This window comes from Tympanuchus pallidicinctus, unplaced genomic scaffold (genome assembly GCF_026119805.1).
Source record: "Tympanuchus pallidicinctus isolate F22 unplaced genomic scaffold, pur_lepc_1.0 scaffold4, whole genome shotgun sequence".
In the NCBI taxonomy this organism is placed as follows: domain Eukaryota; kingdom Metazoa; phylum Chordata; class Aves; order Galliformes; family Phasianidae; genus Tympanuchus; species Tympanuchus pallidicinctus.
This window is the reverse complement of record NW_026294758.1, coordinates 17404344-17425604: the sequence shown is the minus strand read 5'-3', so window position 1 is coordinate 17425604 and position 21261 is coordinate 17404344. Positions and strand designations below refer to the sequence as shown.

The 21261-nt window shown below is 34.8% G+C and overlaps 1 protein-coding gene across 3 annotated transcripts in view; it reads left to right on the top strand.

Annotated features, from left to right (window-relative positions):
* KIAA0825 (KIAA0825 ortholog) overlaps window positions 1-21261 on the top strand; it is a 227043-nt gene that overhangs the window by 157655 nt on the left and 48127 nt on the right. The window contains exon 20 of one of the 3 annotated variants that reach the window (XM_052700575.1): window positions 6556-7440. The exons of the other annotated variants lie outside the window; for them this stretch is intronic. Within the exon in view, the coding sequence (XP_052556535.1) occupies window positions 6556-6598 (43 nt within the window). The 3' untranslated portion in view covers window positions 6599-7440. Of the gene's footprint in view, window positions 1-6555; window positions 7441-21261 lie in introns of those variants that run through there. 3 annotated transcript variants of the gene reach the window in all.

Sequence of the window (21261 nt, the reverse complement as noted above, 5' to 3'; positions counted from 1 at the left end):
GACACATAAAAATATGGAGAAATTAAGCATGAATGGAAATCCATTGCCATTCATGCCAACTAACTACATGAAATGAATCAAAAATGCTAAAGATTATACTGCTCATTTTATTCAGTATGTGAATTAACGTTCAGGTTAATCTGCCTCTAAATTTCACAGTACATGCATTATGATAATTTGAGGGTTTCCTTCATTTCTCACAATATTCTACTTTTTATCCATAACATGAAGACTGACTGGAAACCATATGTATGTGAAATTAAGGTAAAGTTAAGGAAGAACATTTGAAGATATAAAATCATATATTTTGGATCTTAAAGATGCAGTTTTTTTCTTTCTCTGAGTGACACCAGTGTAAAGTAAAAATCATAATTTAGCATGCCTTGCTGTTTTCGGTATCTGATATTTAACTATCCTAATTATCTAATTCCTCTCTTTGGAAATATGCCTTACATGTCCTTTCTTTTCCATAAATTTCAGTTGTTGAATCTTTAATACTATTAATCTTTAATAGTAAAGGCAGACTTTTGTCTGGAACTGGAGATTCAAGTTCTGTCTGTATAAGTTTAAGCACATGAATTTGAAGCCCAAAGCAGAATGTTTTAGTATACTATCAGTTTACAAAGATAGTAGCTCTGTTTCTTATCTTATTCTCTTTCATACGTGCGTGTAGTGGAATATCTAAGTATTTTTTATGTTCTTTATTGTTTTTTTGTTTAAAAACACTCTACACTCTGTACCTTTAGCAAAACCAAGAGATATGTACAAGTAAATACAACGTTTGCAACAAATGAAAATATGTATAAGTATACAGATTACTTATAAAAATATGGTATCAGAGAAGCAAACTTCATGCTTGGTTTGACAGTATTTCTGATATTTTGTCACCACTGTGGGAAGGCATTTTGCAGTCTCAGAGTATCCTCAAGAAAGCTTTTTTCCCTTTTGTGAGAGTTTCTTTAGGTCAGAGGATTACTGTCTAGCTTTAGTCAGTCTTTTAGGTGAGCAGCTGACATCTTTTTAATATTTGAACAGACTTTGAACATCGTTTGAACTCTAGGGGAAGCCACTGTGGAAAGTGGAGATGTTCAGAGTTAAGAATACCCAAGCTAAGAATCCTAATGCTAAGAATGCACATCTTGTTAAAGAAAAATGCACTGCACTAGCCAGTTTTTAGAATGAAAATGTTGTTTCCAATTACTATAGATAGCCCAGCTAAGAAGTACGTGTAATGAGGCTAGGACATCACTCATTCAGCCATTTTTGTATAACCATGTTCTGACCTCATGGCTGACCCTGCTTTGAGTAGGAGGTTGGACTAAAGACCTCCTGAAGTCCCTTCCAACCTGAATTTTCCTATGATCTTATGATCATCCACCAGGTTTGGAAGAAGTTTCCTAGCAACAAGAAATTGAAGGCATTAGTAATGGGTGAAACCTAGTGTTGGGAAAAATCCAAGAGTGCTTCTAATCTACGAATTGAATTGACCAATATTGTGTACATCTCCCTTAAAGCAACGGTATATTTATTGTGAATCCTTTGAAATGCTTTTTCTCTGCTTATCTGTCATGCTCTTCATTCTCCTTCACAAAACAATCTCTATTTCTGATCTGATTTCATTCATTGACTGACTGTTAGGTGAAATTGACATATCTATAGGTGCTACATAGCACTGTAGCATTATTGGTATACTGGTGGTCTTCTTTTGTGTGATATTTCTTCTCGACCATTCAATGGATGCATGAAGAAATAAAAAGAAAGAAAGTTGTGGAACTTACTATAGTTCCTAGTGATAGGGTAGGACACATTGAGGAATGACTTCTGCCACTTAAGTAGAAGTTAACACTCTCAGAAGGGTTAACTGCTATTTATAGTTAAAAGTATTATGAAATGTGGAAGTAGCATTAATGTTGTATAGGCATCTAAAAATTAAAATTAATGTCAACTACTGTACACTGATAGATAAAATTGCACAGCAGTGCCACTTTGAGTTCCATACCCTGCCCAATTAACAGTGAATCTTTGACATTTTTAATAGATACTCTTGTCTTCCAGTAACCTTTACAGAACTTTGAGAAAGAGAAAGTTAATAATGAGCAAAATTTAACATGAATTAGTGTAATCTCAGAGCATTCTTGCCAACCTTTCATTCTGGCATGCCTTCATTTTTTGAAAGAAAAAGAGAAGCTTTTTCCTAAAGCAATATGCTCATTGTTCCAGTATGAGCTGACAATTGATATTTATTGCTCAGATGCAAAGCATAAAGGCAATGCTATTTAAAAATATTGGACCGAAACCCTTTTGTTGCACAGTCCTACCCAAGACTGAATGTAATGAACTGTGAAAAAGTTGGATAGTAGAAGAAAAAAAAATTGAGAAGTCTTCCTCAGTAAACTTCTATTGCTCTACTTAGAAGAGAATAATAGCTTCATGTAATGGTTAATGTTTAGCTCTAGTGCAAACTGAAGCTTCTCATGATTGATAAAGAACGTATTCTGAATAACAACTTGAGATAGACCTTGCCGAATGCAATGGAGGCAGATAAAAAATGACCTATAACGAGGCTTCAACATAACCTTTGAGAAAATGACTGCATGCTATCTTTTGTATTCTGTTATTTGTGCACAAATTTACCATATTTTCCCTTAAATAAGTATTATCAGTAAATAAAAAAAATAAATGCCTCCCAGCGTGTTTAATGTGGTTAACAGAGGGACAGTCAAGACCAGAGTACAGGAATAACTTACTGAGTAGTTTCTTGCTCTTCAGTTATGGGCATGGTGCTATTTTTCTCTAGCAAGTGGAAGAATCTGTTGGAATCCAGGATTTCTGGTCAAATCAGAATCATTAATTGATTTTCTTGTCATGGAGGATTATGATCTTTAGCCAGTATTTTAGTATGAGAATTGACAGTTTGATGGAGTGACTCAATTGTAAGGTGCTGAAACTTAGTCTCTACAATAAGTATTTGGCTCACAGTACAATTGTCTACTTCGTTTGAATCAGAAGTTATTACAGGAAGTGATGAGCCACCAAGAAGGCAATAAGAATGCAAATACAAATTCATTTCTTGAGAAATACTGTTTATCAGCAAAACTAGAGAGCTCCTTCGCACTGGTATTCTGAATAGCAGTGACTTCACATGGTTAACAATACATTTATTTGGTCAGTGCTTTAATATATTAGTATAAAGCATGCTTACTGTAACAAAAAATAGTGTGTATATATTTGGATACTGTGTAAGATGTTGGAAATGCATCTACTTTTTTTTTCCTCCCCCCAAAAAATCATAGAAATAGTTTAGGTAAAAATGTTTGATGTCTCATTGCAGCCTCACTGCAGCATTCTTACCTGAACTGCTGTGAGAACAGTTACTTCCCTGTTTTCTAAGTCCCTCCAAACCATAGAAAGGTATACTGAAAGTTTGTTAATAATAGCCCTATTTCTATTCTTGTTTTTCTGATACTATGGCATTTGTTTGCTTTACCATTGGAGAATTTTCTTGGATTCAAAACAACAAAGATTCATACCTGTACTGGTTTTCTTGCAGTTTATTTTTTTGTCCTAATATACTCTATTATAGTTAATATAAACTGTATATTTCTTTTCAAAAGGTGCTATGTAATCAATTCATTTATATATATACAAAGAGAACAATATTTTGAGCTATTATTGAAGAAAATTTGATGAAATTTGATTTGGTGGGATAAAATTATGCAGTTCTGTTAGAACAAATTGAGGAAAAATCAGTACCAGCTTACAGACGCTTTCAGGACAAAAATATTAAATGTGCCAAATATTTTGTTTTAGTTCGTCAAACATTTAACCAATTTTTCATAATACTTCAGATTTAGTATGCTTTGCTATTTGAAGAATTCATAACAGAACTTTCATACTTATTCATATTTGCAATACTTATTGTGATGTCCTCTGTTCACTACAAATTTAAGTATATCGGGTCCAGAAATGCTTTTTTTTTTTATACCCACAGTGCTACCAATTGTTCTTCCAGTTTTAAGAAATATCACCATCTCTTTATCAGTAACCAGCAAAGAAATGAATGGTCTTGTAATGCTTTACTGAGTCAGTTTCAGATAATTTAATTGTTCTTCAAGTTTCATCTTGCTAAACTATACACTTCAAGTCAGGAACATTAAAGAAACAGGTGTCTGCAAATTGTTGTTATTAACCTGCTGCAGAGTGTGGAAACATTTTGGGATGGATAATACTGTCTTGATTAATGACATAAAGTTCAAACAGCCTCCAGACAAACTGGCAACTTTAAATATGTGTCATTTTAACATAAGTGGATGTTGGTGGTATGACAGCAGAGTTGAACCTTCCCACCAATATCCTGTTACATTTTGTTGCTGTGTGACAGATGGCAGCAGAGGAGCAGTTTAGCAGAATGGGATCACTGAATTCCTCCACGTAGAAAACATGGCACCCCCTGACATTCTATGATATTCGCTGAATGTTTCTGGAGACCAAACAGTGGAAGTGAACACTATGAGGCTGTGGGTGATGCTTTTCAGTAGTGGCAACGGAGACAATAGGTCAACTCCGGTGGTGCAGATTGCTTTGAGCATGGCATACAAGCTCTTGTTCATCACTGGTGAAAATGCACAGCTAATGGTGGTGAATATGTCGAAAAATAAGTATTTTGTTGCTGAGAATTTGCTCTATCAAACAGTGTTATTGCCCTCTTTGTATCTACTGTATTTTCCATGGAAATAATAGCAGGCATTATTGAGAGCAACCTACGTGTATCTTACTGCGCATGAAGGGCCTGTATCCCTGCCAGCAAGTTTTGTTTTGATTGGGGTAATTAAGTTTTTTTGTGTTGACTCTCCCACGAATTCATCTACATTGCTACAGATTCATTGATTTCAGATGTTCATCTATGGTGCAAAATGTTGCTGGGTAACCAGCAATATCTTTGGAATCAAGAGAACAAGTCAGGAAAAAAAATGATAATAATGTGGGTTGTCTCAGCTCCACTTCTTCCTAGCTGTTAGCACTGGACTATGATTTTTGCTGCAGATTTTCACTTCCTTTATATGTCTGTGCACAGGTTTTTGTTTCTATTAATAGCAATACTATTAAAAGTATTAATACATTTAATATAATTTATATTAAGCTGATCAAATGCATGATCATTATGTGCTCCCAGAGTTCTTGTATGTTTAGGTTTTAGGTTCAGATTCATTTCCAGTCAGGCACAAGAATTTGTAAACTGTTTTGTGTACTCCTGATCTGATTTACTTTATCTGATCTCTTTTTCCCAGTGTTTGTCTGATTATAATGGTGCAACGCTCAGACATTTTGAAGTAGTCAGATGTTTTCTCTCCGCCTGTCTTGATGAGTGTTTACTTTCGTTTCCTACCCTAAAGCTTATTATCTTCTTCCTTAAGCCTCTGTAGAATTATTGGTTGAATATCACATTTCTTTTACTTTGTGAAAGATTGGAGAATGTATTACTTCCCAACAGGAAACCGTGACTATATTATACATAGAAAGATGGGGATGTAGCAAATATTCACTGAAGACAGCTGCAAGCTAAAAGATGTTACTCTCAGATCAAAAGTTTCTTGATTACATCACCGTAACCAAAAGATCAAAGATAATGTGATTTAATTTGATCACTGAGTCATCCAAATAAGCATGGAGCTCTACTGGCAGTTTTTCTGAGGTAGCAGATTGCAGTTGGTATTTAATCAGGAAAAGTATTTTAAAATAATGCCCTTAATAACATTTTAAAGTATTAAAATAATCTCTATGGTTTCCTTGGTTTTGATGGAGTCTAACCATTGGCATGATGATATTTTACTGAGACTTGTTCCTAAGATATGTGCAAGCGCCTCGCTGAAGGGTGTAGGTGTGGTGAGTCACCCATTCAGCACACACAGTTCCTTTTCATTCATTATTGCTTTGTAGCCTCCCGAATTTTGCATAACCTATGTGTGCATAACCAGTGTTCTGTTGTCAATCATTCTCATTTTTCTACACTAAACTCTCTGGCTCTCCTTTGATTTCAATGAATGGTGCCATTCATTCACATCATACTTTTCCACAGGCACCATTCAAAAACAAGGAGCAAGCAGTTGGCTTTTAGTGTGCAAAAGTTGTACGAATTTTAAAGCATTAGACTTTAAACTCAAAGAATTCAAAATGTATGCAAATCAAAAGAGGAGTGGAGAAGATGGGAGACTAGCTGACTTCACCTCTGCTTCTGCAGGTTGTTAACCCAGGAGCACGAGCCAGAGAAAGCAAAATGTAGTCGTGTTTACCTGCTACTTTGTCATGTTGGGCTCCTCTGTAAAGGAAAGAAATCTTGACATTTTTGTCTTTAAAGTATTCAAAAGTTAAGAAAACATTGCCCTACAAATTTACGTGCTTTGTTTTTTGCTTTCTTCTGGAAGAAACCAAGATTTAAATTTTCACTTCAGGTAATTTTTTTGAGTTCTATGATACTATCATTTTTGCTATAGCTGCTATCACACATCACCATGCTCAGCATAGTTTGGACTCAGTCACAATTTTGGTGTCCTCCAGGGACATGTGGAATGAAATCCTCAGGCAAAGAAAGTCGGCTTGAGATGAGAGATATTACACCTGTGGGCTGTGTGAGGAAAGAGCTGTGGGAAGGGAAGAATTGGTCACAGCCTGAAGGAAGGAGCAGAGAGAAGATCATGCATGGAAGGAGATCTTGCATTACCTTACTCCCCTTTGCAATCAGGAGAGGGAAGTAGGGCAATACAAAGGAAATGAGTGTAAATAGCCCTACTGACGAGAGAGGATCATCGACTGCTGATCCCACAGGCTTCATTGTTTGAAGTTTATTATTTTCTCTAAAATTTACCTGGTTTACACGCAAAAGATTTCTACATCATCTGCTATATCTATATAATGTATTATCTGCTAGTTGGTAGAAAAATCTCTGGGATTTGATTATGCCTTTTGTGATGCCTTCAGGATAATGCCTTTCTTGATGCCTCAGATGATCAGTGTTACCTTCTTGCTTATCCCCTTATTGAAACTTATCATTGTAGAAATTCATGGCTTACTAAAACGTAATTTCGCATTCACTTCTCTGACAGGTTATGTTTTTTAGTACTTGTAATTCTGTTAAACTAGTTAAAGCTGATAACTGTTTCCATTCAAGTACCGTGATTAAGCAAGACTGAAAATTTTGAGTGTATCTTTCTTAATTATACTGTTAATGGGATGGTCTGTAGATATTAAGGGCTATAAGATAGACATTTTCTGAGTCTTGAAGTAACTGTCAATTTTTTTCAGTGATCTTGAGCTTCACTTTTTTATTAAAAGAAAGACCAGTAACATTTCTAAACATTAACAAGCATTTTCTTCACTTTGACAAAATTATACAATTTAAGTTTTTTATAATTGTTTTTGTTTTAAAATAATTCTTGGTTCATTTATGTATATATATATATATATACTTTTTAGACATATTCTTTGTAATTTGCTATGCAGTGTTTAAACTGTAAACTTTGATACATTGTTAAGTTGTTGCCAACAAAACAATGAATTTAATATTCTTTGTTTAAAAATATTCATATCTGTTTTTGAATGAAACAGTCTATTCAATCTTATATATATCATATTTAATAAAGAACAATCCACAGCAAAGAGAAAAAATGTCTTTATCCATAAGCAACCAGATGAGAAATGGATTTTCTTTCAGTCAAATCCTTTTAGTCAATGAAACAGCACTTTCATGCATACTGCACTCAAGTGATAATTAATATAGTCTAATTCCGGACATGATGCCTGAATTGATGTACTGTCATCAATACCCCATGTTAAAATCAAACCTTGACAGGGACTTAACACCCTGGAACAGGTCATCATACGATAATACTCTTTTTTCCTTTCAGTATTTGTCTTCAACCAAGCAAAGTATTACAAGATGGGGGGAAAAAAAGGGAAATAATTACAAATGAAGAGTGACTCAGGCTGTGAATAGAACATATGTTAGGCTAGGCAGAAGCATCAGTGAATTATATCATTTCATGATGAGGCGGCAGTGGGGCTGAACGGACCTATTTTAAACCTTGATGTATTTTATCTCTACTGTATTTGGACTGTCATCTTTGGAGAAAGACTTTGTGTAATTGAGAGTCAGCTCCAATATGCATGACTTGAGCATGAAGTGTAAGTCAGATGAACAGTGTTATGGAAGAAAGAGAAGCATCTAATAAGCTATAAATGAGTAATAACCTTTATATCTCAGACATTTAAATGTTTTGTGAAATAAATGTTTAATGGAATTGATTTTATAGTTCAATTAATAATATAAACAAAGTTTTTAAATGCTTTAAAATCATTTAATTTTATGTTTTTTATTTGTTTGTTGTTTTCTAATTTTAATGCAATTTACAAATTTTCCATTGACATTCTTTTTCACATTGAACATATCATTATATGAGAACCAATGTCTCCTGACATCATATATGTGATCTTGGAGTATTTTTATTCTTGAATACAAGGCTAATCTTCACAGGCTAGAATTATAGTTATATAGTTATTTGGTAATTTGTAATAAAAATTGGTTTGATGATGTCTTTATCTATAGTGCCAATAATAGATATATATCCAAACAAGCCCTTGGGAAGGACATTTCTGTATATTTTTCCTTTAATGTATATATACATTTAAATTATACACAAATGTAAATCTGTTTTTTTCTTGAAGTGCTGTAAAATCATTGTAAAAGTATTTAATTTCAAGAAAGTTGTATTTCTTACATTTTTTGTTACTGCTCCTCAAGAAGTTGATATATTGACAGTGTGTGGTACGTATAGTGATAAATAGTGATTACTCAGGTAGAATTTTTGGTGATTCTAGTTAGACATTAAGAAGGCTTGCTTTTTATGTAAAATAACATGAATGGCACATAGAATGTCTGGCACGACTCAAAGAGCGTATTGCTTATTTCTATTCATTTGAATTTAATTGTATCCAACCTTTTGTTTGGATCTGTTTTCATGAGAATGGTTCTTCAGATACGCTGTCTCTGGAGACAGAATAATTTTTTATTGTTCCTGCTATGGATAAGGACAAGTGATGGATTCTATATGCAAGCTAATTGTCCAACAGAAAACATTTTTTTATTAGGTCGCTGTAGGTACATAGAAGTGTAATGAGTATTTTACAATCTCTTTGTACTTCCTGCACAACAGTTTCAATCTTAGAATAAATGTTATAAACACTCACACATATTAAAAAACAGCTATTCAGAAGAAACAGAAAAAAAGTAATAATAATCTAAGGTATAAGCCTTTATACTGAAGAGAAATGTCATCTGGCCTGCATGTAGAGAACCGTAATCACCCAAGAAATTCCATGGGGGACTGGGCATGTCTGCCTGCATAACCTTGAAGGGGAACACAGGCCCGAGGAGTTTCAGAAAAACATTTTCTCCTCATATCCTGTGCATTAAAAAAAATGGCTTATTGTACAGTTCATTATACCTTTCCTTCTTCTGGGAAAAAAAAAAAAAAAGGAACTTTTCTCAAGTTGGACTGGAGATCCATATGAGTTTTTGTATAGACAATAGCTCTAAGACGATAAAGGAAATATTTTAATTTAAAAGTAGGTGCTATGACCCCCAAAATGTCAGTGTTTTCCTTCTGTTAAGATATGTTATTAAGTTACTGTCATTTTCCTCCTTGTGTCTTGGCACAGTACTTGTAAATAAAATGGTGGTACAAGTACGCTTAACAGAGAGACAAACAGAATAGAGATCCAGCATGTCTAGAAAAATGTAACTTTCTTTGATCGTGTGCAGGAGAGCTGGGCTATAAAATTAAGCTAACATAATGAAATGGATTTTGCTTGAAAACAACAGAACGTCCAAAGTGAACAGCAGAAATTAAATCTGAGAATATTGGAAGACAGCAGCCAGAGATCAAAGTCCTTTTTTTTCCTCATGAATTCAGTCTGCCCTTTCTCTACAATTGATACTTGTATATCACTTTCCTTCATATAACTTTGTATAATTTAGAGGTTTTTTCCAACATTGGTGATTCTGTTTCTATCACTTCTGAATACTGGTATTAAAATAGAAGTGTATGAACACACACATGCATACACGCACGTATTTAAAGAAGGACAAGTGGTATATCCAAATACCAAATGTGTTGGTTTTGAAGTATATCTCATTCCATGATTCTATTGTGATCATTCACAGAAGAACCTGATATTCCTCATGTAAAATGAGATAAGGAGAAAACAGTAACAATAGCACAGTCTGAAATGCAAAGAGATTTGGCAAATAAAAGTGTAATTCTGCTTTATAGCACCAATGAACTTTTGTCTCTGCAGAGCTGAAGAACTACCAACTACTGCTTACTAGAAGACGAGAAAGAAAATAGCACCAGTAAATTTTTTTAATTAGAAAAAAGACTTGTTCACAAATAAACTCAGGTGAATCAGTGGAATTTGATCACATTTATGGAATTTTATCCATGGTTTTGAAATTTCAGAATGAAATGTTTATCCAAATTTTCTATTGGTAATTTTTCTTCTTCTGTACTAATTACTCTGATGATTTTTGATTGAGATTTATCTTGGTGTATTCTGCTTTGGGCTTTTCCCAAGTCTTATGTGATGTGACACATATTCTGTCCAGTCAGGTTCTCATCCTTCTGACCTTTTATATGGTAAACGTAGTATGTGTGCTTCCAGTTTTCTGGGTGAAGATATCCTGCATGTGCGTCCCTCTGATCATTCTTTTCTCAAATGCACTAAAATCATAAAAGAATTTTAGAAACTAGAAATAAAATTGTCCACGCTGTCAGTAAAAATACCAATGTGGTACGTGTGTCAGTAAGTGCAAGCTGTAAGTCTCCTGGAAATGATTCTTAGAAAGATGTTGCATTCAAAATAAACATACAGATTTTTTTTCTCTTGAAAAAATAAAAGTAGAAGATAAATCACCAAGGAAAAATATTTTCAAATAACCAGTAAGAAGACAGATCCATAATATCTCTCTTTCCCTTCTGCCAGAAGAAAGCAAAAGAAAACTATTTCACAAAAGATCAAGCATAGTATTTTCTTCTCATTTTTAATGTCCAGTTTTCTTTAAGTGAGCTCCACTGTCCTCACATATCAATCAGTGAATAAACACAAATGATTGATTAAACATTAGTATTTGTTAACAAATTGAATCAACTGTGAATTAGGAAGTGGAAATATACAGTTAGAATAGAAAATTCTTTTACAGTTTGAATCAATGATGAAAATGATCAAATTCTACCTCACTTTTCTCAAGAAGCATTATTATTTTTCACATTTTCTTTTCCTGAAAGTTGTATTTGTTGCAGCTATCGTAGAGAAATAGTTTCTTTTCACTTCTATTTTACTTTTCCAATAATCTTTTTGCTATAGCACTCCTAATCCTACAGCCCGTACTCCCCCATACCCCTTTTGCACTAATACAATGTCAGAAAATGTTCTGCTTTGTTTGTAACAGGATTTCCCTTCCAGATTCAAGTACCATAGAGCAGCTGGAAGCGTGTAGTGGCCGTCTGTAACAGTAGTCCCATCTTTTTAGCATTAAAATTAATTTTCCTCATCTTGGCATATAAAGAACCCAAGTGTGCCCCTTACCTCATTACCTGAAATTTTACAGTGACACCAACAGCAGGGGATGTGGTGGAGCAGCTTTTTGGATATCAGAAGTAGAAGCTCTGGGACTATTAACTTGAATAGACAGTGCAATCCTGTAGTCTTTAATAGATTCTTCCTTCATGACTGCTGATGGCTAGAGCGATGTGGATGGATACCATCCAGGTTTTTCTGTCAGTCTGATAGTTTGCAATTTTCATACCTGGGTAGGAAAGCAACTAACACACGCATCTAAAGTGTATTGTTGGTATGCACTACTAATCAGCAATCTTGTTGACTGTCATAGAGGAGGCTGAATGTTCATGTGAACATGTTTATATGTAGTACAGAGTAATGATACAAATGAAGAATAAAAATGAAAGTATTTTCTGGTCTGCTTTTGCTGCCGTCTGCTTGGTTTTTTTTGTGCATGAATGTTAATTTTCAGTTCCAGGTGCACATATAGTTCCATGAAGTCATCATTCCTGAGCATTATTCTACAGAAGACAGTGTTTGGGTATGGTAGGACTGTACGTAGATATATAATATGGAGTCAGCGGAGGGATGTTGGATCCCAGTTGGTTACCATGATACTAAAGGGCTGAATCTAGGTAAATTTTGGCTATTCATGGTAAAAGAAATGTAGTGGGAGCCTGGTCTTCCTTGGGATGAAACTGGGAGATATATAGTCAAAGCATCTCGGATTTCTGTAGCTAACCTCTTTTTATATTTTTGTGGAATTGAACAAAACTATATTTATGTTATCTTTTCACCTGTTCAGTATGTTTATTTTACTTCAGATTACTGTTTCAATGCCACAATTTCACATCAATTTCTTCATTTGCATTACTATATTTTCATATTACTTTCTAGCATCAGCTATTTTTAGAAAAGCATATGTATTTTTATTACAGTTATTTTCTATTATATTCAGTAAGCATTCCCAATTCTGAGTTATGAGCAAGACCTCCAGAAAATCACAGATCTTTAAATATACAGGTGAAATTTTTCTTCAATTTCTGACAGTGGAATAATCTTCTCAGAGCACTAATGTAAGGCTTCCACAGTGACTAAATCAATTTTGAATTAGAACTTTGAAAAGAGATGCTTGCAGATATTATTACAAGCAAGAAGTCAAAAGATGAAAAGAAAGCCCTAAAAAGATAAAGAGAGGAGGAAAATATACTGAAAAATTAAAAAGGGGACTTAGAAAAAAAAAATAATACTAAGGATAAAAAGGATGAGAGTATGAAAGGGAAGCCGAAGTGGAAAGAAAATTACAGACTAAACAATCATGTAACGAAATGCCTAGATTCACTTGCCAAATCAGTGTCAGTGAGATCCTTCCTTAGGCTCCTCTGCCGTGCTCAAAGCTGGCATTCTTTTCTCAAGCTCCAATATTGGTGTGCCATATGATAGTCATGTGAAATTGTCTTTCCTAATTTCCTTCAAAAAAAAAACCTGATGTGATTTTTTCACTACTTAAAGCCCTATAGTCTGTCAGATAATCAATGAAAATGAGGGACTAGATTTAGGGACAGTAGAATTACAGTGCTGAAATCAGAAAGTTAAACTTTTTGGGTCTGAGTTTAAATCTTAACATCATTCATGTGAGGAGCTGTTTTGTCCTTGACTACAGAGCATTAGGATTCATGTCTTTGATCAGCACAGAAGAAACTGTGAACTGATAATTAATTGTATGTCTTCATGTAAATTTACAGATAAAATATTCTGCATAGACACATAGCTTGAACTATGTGTTATGTGTAAATATAAATTTTAAAAATATTTACTAAATATTCTGGCATAGTATTTGTAGGTAGTATAGTAGATACACACTACCCTTGTGTGTAATCATAAAAAATGCTAACTTTTAGATACATAAAATGTCATTTTAAAATGTTAGGCCATTCTGATATATTCTGTTAGGTCGAGATCCTAAATTTCTCGTTGAAAAGTTGAATATCAAGAGATATGTCTGCCTCTTACATAAGCTTATATGCTAGAGAAATTACTTCTTTGAACATGAGAGAAGGTAATACTAAAAGCAAGAAAACTTGAATTAAGGAAATAAGTGCTTTAGGTAATTACTGAATTGTAATCATGACTTAGTATAATGATGTTTAGATTTGTTTGTTGTAAAGAGTAAAATTGAATATCTTGAATGTATTTGGCATTTAAAAAATGTTCAACATTATGGGGCAAAAAAAGGAATCGAAACAATTTTATTCTTTGAAAAGGATTTAGTCCTTTTGTTGTTGTTATTGTTGCTTTTATTCTTATCATGTAAGGATCCTCATTAAAATCTACACACCTGATTAAAAACAGGTATTTAAAGCATAAAAATCCATTTTCAGTACGTGACACTTTATATTCCTTGCTGCTGTTGATAATTTTGTAACTACTCAAAATATGCAAGAACTGCAAAAAAAAAAAAAAAAAAACGTGGTTTAATATTGCTGGAAGGAGTTGTAATGACATTTTTTTCATGAAAAACATGGAAAATTCTATTTCATTTTTAATACATTCAATGACTTGATCATCAATAGGGAGAGGAAAAAATTATACAGATCATTAAATTAAGAAGTAAATGACAGCCTCTGTCCTGAGAATGGTATCCACCTGACTCAAGTATTTGCAGAAGTAAGATCTTATGACAGAGCAGCCATTATCATGCAGCTCAGTATTATTTTCTGTATTTTGAATGAAACCACGGGCTCTTTGGAAAATGGAGAAGTCTTAATCAACTATTATGCATAAAGTACTATGAAATGCATACAGCCTTTTTCCACTCATTTTTGCTTTCTGCTTAGGTTATGTGTTTTAAATACACTCCATGGAAATGGGCACTACTGTTTTATTAGAACTTGCTTGTTTACCTCACAACTATTATTAAAGAAAGCTCTCTTTAATCTCAGATGTGCAGGCCTTATCCCCTCTTTCTTATCCATATCTGCTTTGTCTGTCATTAGTAATAAAAGTCAATCAAAATGACACCTAAGATGAGGCTATTTTTTAAGGATAAAAAAGAGCAATAAAAAGAAATGAAAGAATAACAGATAGCAATATGATAATATGACTCAGAAGTCTGTTAAATAAATTTCACTATTAGTGTCTTTTCTTTCCCTTACTCAAATTCCTGAACTCCTAAACTCCTCTTCTAATCCACCTGCCATGTGGCTGGCATTGTAAACATATTTATATGTCAGATTATCATTGAAATACCTTAATGCTTTCAGAAGTGTGCATCAAGTTATATGTGCCAGAAATAATGTCTTCCTACAGCTCTCAAACTTGAGCAGAAGCTTCTGTGTAGTATCTCTATACAAATAAATAGTTACAATAAATAATGCTAATGTTAAATGTTTCTTATATGATTTTTTAGGTCACAAAGTATGATATTTTAGAGGATTCACTGTAAAACAACACAAGTTCATTGTAAATAAATATCAATTTTCGCCATCATATACAATTCTGTATATGCAGTCACTGGCAGAGCTGTGAAATAAAGAAACCTTGCCCAGGCTTTCCTTCAACTATCTTTCCTGTGTTCTTTTGAAATTAGACTTCTATACATTGACACGTGTTTAATAAGAATATTTTTTCTGGTACATTTCCAGAGCTCTAGCATGCAGTGAAGGTTTTATAGTCAGTGTGCAGTGCAGCAGATGTCATTCCATTTGCCTAAGTCCTGCTGACATTTGGAGTTGTGGATTAATTGAGCTACCAAATGAAATTTAATTAAAATTAAATACAGACTTGGCCATTGTATCTGTTCATTTTTTACACTCTAGTGTGTACATTTGCAGTCAGCGCCATAGTTAATTTGTTTAATCAGGATGCTATGTGGTAGAAGCTGCACTTTGTTTTAAACTAAAATCATGACAGATGCCAAGTGGAGCATTGTTTCTGTATTTCTTGTGATACAAGTCATGTAAATGATGCTACTGAAGTGCCTAAGAACAACCTAAAGGGTGTAGATTATTTGATTTGAGAAGTTCTTGCAAAAGAAAAATCTATATTAAATATGGTTTGGGGACTGTATTTTTTTTAAGGTAAAAATTTTGCTTAAACTAGTTTTTTAAGTACTCTCTCATTTAGTTAGCATCAGGAAATATATTAAGGAGAAAGAGTTACAAAGGTGAAATTTATTTCTTTCATAAAATGCCACTGTCAAAATCAGTTTAGCCTTGAGATAGAACTGCAGTGAAAATGTCAACAGAAGGCATTAAAAAATGCCAATACTTGATGGCAGTATTATTATTTTTTTTAATAATTGAGAAGGTATAGACAGGTGAAACATTCCCATTTATTTTAATTCTCACAGACTGTATTAATAGGTAGCGAATACTAGTTAAAGAAGAAGTAACACTGGAGGGAATATTTATGGATTCTGTCTTTATGTATTTAATTTGGGTCCATCTGGAAACACTTAGTGCTGCTCCTTTGTATGTAGGTAGCTACTAATTCTAGGTATTCTGACTCAGTCTAGTTTAGATGCCTACAGCAGCTAAAGTAGAAGGTATGAATACCTCTTCATGCATTAAAATAAAGATATGAGTAGATACTAGATACCATTCTGAATATTAGATAATAAACTTAGTGACACAATTTTTGTGTGAAAATTGAGGGCATAAAGTCTCTCATTCATACTTTACTGAATGAACAGATTAAAAAGTGCCATGTGCTTTTTCAACTTCTGTCTGTCATCACAACAAATTTGTTCAGGTGTAATGTGACTTCCCAAGGCCAGTATGAGATGTAAGCCTCTCTGAGGTACTGTCTAAGGGCAGGCTCAGCACCTTTGCAATGCAACTAGACCTTAGTTGCCCTGAAATATCTTTTCACAACACTCCTATGAACATAGGGATGGCAGCACAGGACAGGCCAGAGATCGTCTTTACTCCATTTGTCATCTCACAACAAAGAAATACATGCTCACAGAGTGGGCGGTGGGAGAGTCAGAGTGATGGGATATTCACGCAGCTCTCGGCTTTTTTTTTTTTTAACAGAGAAAGCACCTTTATTTAAGAGGTAGTAAACACTTTCTCCTTCTTTCTCCATGTGAAAAGAGTGGAAACTTTTTAATAGGCTTTTTGTGCCCACAGTATTGCATAACTTATCTGCACACTGCATGAAAAAATGTTTGGTGTTTTTAACCAGCTGCCATTCTCTGCATTTGAGGTCTAGCTGCTCATTTGTTAGAAGGGGCAGTACAGAGTGGATTCCTCATCTCTAAATCCTTGCTTCTTGAGGTTTTGTAGGCTTCAGTCATACCCTGCCCTGCCATCTCTTTTCCAAATAGAAGTGTAGCGTCACCTATTTTCATTCAGACATTCTATATCTACTTTTTTTAAAGTTGGATTAGACAGATGGGGGAACAAGAAGTGCATATGGTATTCAGTACAGAAGCAAGACGTGGATTTCTACTCGCTGGAAAGTACAGTGCTCTGTATTTTCCGGTTAAGTCCAAATGCTTACATCTCATGGCTGTGTTTTTTAATATTTTTTTATTTTTTAATTTCTACCATTAAACTTTTATTTTCCCAGGACAGCTTAAAGCCTTAATTTATTTTTTACAAGTGATAACAACCAGCTTAAATCCCACTGTTTTATAGCTAGTTAGGACTGAGGTTGCCTTGTGCATCTTTATGCATTTGTTTTTGTTTTATATCTAACTGTAGTTTCCACTATCATTTCTTGGCTTTACTACTTGGAAATGGGGTCTGTCATCAGCAAACTTTGTCATCTCATTGGTCATTCACCATTTTCTCATCATTGTTGAATATGGTTGAACATCTTGAATCCTTGTTGACTTTCTCTGGAGTGCATCATGTGAACTGGCCGTCTATCCTTATCTGTTTCCCATGTCTTAACCACATTTATTCATGTCATGACCTTTCTTCTCTACTATTATTCCTTGGTTTGTTTTATAAACAAAAAACGTTTTGTCCTTTTGTGAAGGACTCAGCCCTCGTGAGTCCACACCTTGAATACTTTGTTCAGTTAAAAGCCCCTCACTACAAGAAGAATACTGAGGCCCTGGAGAGTTTCCAGAGAAGAGACTGTTCAGACTGGAGAAGAAGAGGCTCAGGTAAACCTTTTCACTCCCTGCAACAGTCTGAAGGGAGGTTATGGTGAGGTGTGGTTCAGCCTCTTCTCCCATGTAGCTAGCAATAGGACTAGAGGGAATGGCCTCAAGTTGTGCCAGAGGAGATTCAGGTTGAATGTTAGGAAATCATTCTTCTCCAAGAGAGTTGTCAGGTGCTGGGATGGGCTGCCCGTGCGAGTGATGGAGTCACCATCCCTGGAGGTGTTCAAGGAACACTTAGATGTTGTAATGAGGGACGTGGTTTTGGGGCAAATGTTGGTGATATATGGACAGTTGGACTGGATGATCTTAGAGGTCTTTTGCAATCTTAGTGATTCTCTATGATTCTTTTGCTTAGCCAGGAGCTTTCAGAAACTTAAGCAGACAACTTGAACAGATCTCTTAGAAACCTCATTGTTGATACATTTGTCCATTTACAAAGATGGCTTGACTCGTAGCTGGCATAGCAATTTATCTATCTTTACACAGACTTTCTTCTATGTTTCAGTTTCTGCTTAACTTGCCTGATCACTCTTGAAGTTTCCCTGTTTGCAGATGCTGAAGAATGGGTTTTCCACATTCGGTTCCTTCATTGTCAAGGTAGTTTTAAGCCACTAGAGTTAGTGGCTTAAGTATTACTTTCCTGAGTTCCTTTAAATATGTAAGACACATGCCATTTCATGTGATTCTCCTGTCAATCTCCTTTTTGTGTCAATCTCCTACTTTTTTTTTTCCTCTGTTTATCCCATAATGCTTTCAACTGCTATTTGATGTGGCACACAGTTTTGTCTATCCTAGTATACACAGTTTTTCAATTTCACATGTAGCAGACCCATAGTGGTGCTGAAGTTGAGCACAACTTTTTGAATTGATGCACAGTTTCACAGTCTTTTGGAGTTGAATGTTGAACTTGAGTGCATCAAAGCTGCTGTTACTGAGTAGATCTTTGGCAGTAACATTTCAAATTAAGTCTGTTGTTCTACTCAAAACTAAGTCAAAGGTTTTTTCTTCTCTCATGGACCACTAAACAGACTGCTCCATCAATCAGCTGCTGATGATGTCTAGAAATTTAGCCATATGGTCAGGTCACAAAGTGGTATTTTTTCAATCCATGGCATGAGAGAATAGCCCAAGCCTGTATTACCATTGCATCCTCGCTGTCTGATCTCCGTCAGTGCATCACAGGCATTGTCACTAGTTTTGGTCAGGCAGGCTGTAACATTGTTCCAGTGCTATGTTTTTCCCATTCAGGTCTCAGATTTCAATCTCTATAGGATCTTTCTTCACCCAGCTGCAGCTGACATCAAAAGTGTTTGGCTTCTGTAAATAGACTGAGCTAGTATCCTAGCTAACCTGGATTCTCAGCATCCTGCTGAAACTTTGTAGCTGCAGCATTTATTAAAGTGGATTTATTTTGGAGCTTTATCTTGTATAATATCATTTTCCTCTTCTCAACTGTAATCAGTTTCACTTCTTGCTTGTATTTCTAACTTATCACGCATCTATAGCGAGGAACATGGCAATTAGCAGACAAGAGCAAATAGTGACTCTGAAGGTGTGTCCCTGGTCTTGGCTTTTACAATCAAATTCATAAAATATTTACAAATATGTAAGTATTAAAAGTATTTTTAAAAGCATTTAAACGACTTGCTTGTGGTTTTTCTACCCATGTGGTGAAAAAGTGATTAACCAAGGAGCTTTGTTGACAGAGTAACTGAGACAGAATGGGAAGTAAAAAGTCATTTCCTCGGGTTTAGGAGAACCAGAAGGCCATTAATTTGGAAGGTACCTTTGGGTTAGAAAAATTCAGTGTCTATGCAGGAAACTGGCACCATGACCAGTGGGCATGTCACTGCATGAGAGAGCCCTATTACTGTGAGATGTATACTAAAATACATGTTCTTTCTTTTAATTGTAGGCATGGAAAAGAGTGATACAGTGGAGCTATAAAAAGCATAATGTCATGAATATATAAGTCTCAATGAAAGAAAATGAATAACAGGAATTATTTAGAAGATGCTGGAATAATGAAGCTAGGTAGTCATGAAGTTAACAGGATAGAGCGTTTCAAACAGGATGAGATTTCTTGTGGGGAACAGAAAGATTTTAAACTTAGATTCAAAGATAATGACATGACATTCATGAGGAGTACATGAAGGATTGGAGAAGAGACAGAAGAAAGGAAGATAGGAAACAGGTATTTTTAGAGGCAGTGGTCTAAACGGAGTGTGAGGAATGGAGGAAGGATATTGAGGGAAATAAAATTTTAAATTGAATATGCAACTGTGAAAGAAAGGAGATATGAAGAGACAAGACTTCGCACATAGAGGCTGAAGATAAAGTAGCGAAGTATTCTAGTAGTCAAAAAAGCATATGAGAAGATGGTTGTGGAAGCAGAGGAAGAAAAAACATTGAAGAAGAATAAGCAGAACAGAAAGCTGGAGATGAGAATAGGAGGAACACAGTGGATTTATTTAGGTGTGTTTTTATATAACTGAAGAGATGCAAGAATATATAACAGAAATACATCAGACTTTGGTGGAATTGTCAGAGGAGAATAGGCTAGTAGTCCACCATGGCAAAAGGTCAGTATCACACATTTTTTACATCATTGAAGGGCAAGCTGATTTTAGGGGATGCTTCTTTCTGGGTATACAGAGAGTGTTTCATTGAAACCCTGAAGCAGAATATTTAGTTTGTATACTTCATGTTTCAGTTACAGCTGTTTTACTCATGCAGTCCCTATTTTAAAATTTTGTTTATCTATTAGTCTCAGTTATGGGCTGACCTTGATCTTCACGGTAGCTAGTCAGTGACTTTCTTTTTAAAGCTTTAAACTATTCACACAGTTTTATGATTTTATACTCATATGTACAGAATAGTAAAATAAGTTGCATTTATGGCTGTCACAGGCCTGCCGAAGTTTTACAAGGATTTACATTTCCCTCTGTGTCTCTTTCAACTTCAGGGATGAAGTAATCTGCTAGTACTGAGGAGGTAGTCAGTAATTCTTCAGTTTCATTCTTTGTTTGGGTTCATTTAGGATCAAAACTAATCTCTCATCTTCCCTCTTTGCAAGTTTGCAAACACAAAGCATGTTTAAACAAGCTTTACATGTTTCACCTCAAAGCCAAATTAATTTTACTGCCTGGTCTTGATGTTTACAACTTTCATTTAATGGGACCATTACTCAGTGTGGCAGAGCCTCTCTGTCCTGTCTTGATGCTGGTTCATGGTGCTGTGGGAAATGCACAGATGCACTTTTACAGTGAGAACTGGAAACTATGATAATGTGAGACAAAAAATGTCCAATTAGAAATTAATAATCTGCATGTATTATACCCCTTTGTCTATATGGTAGAAACTCTAATATCTCTGACATTTGCTGTAGAAATTGCTCTGTGGGGTTCTCTGCTTCACATAATTTGGACTTGCCCCAAGATTATTTAATTATGGAAAAGAAATTTGTGTGGTCATTGAAACATTGTTGGAGATTTCAAGTGGAACCAACATATGCTAAGCCTATATAAATTATT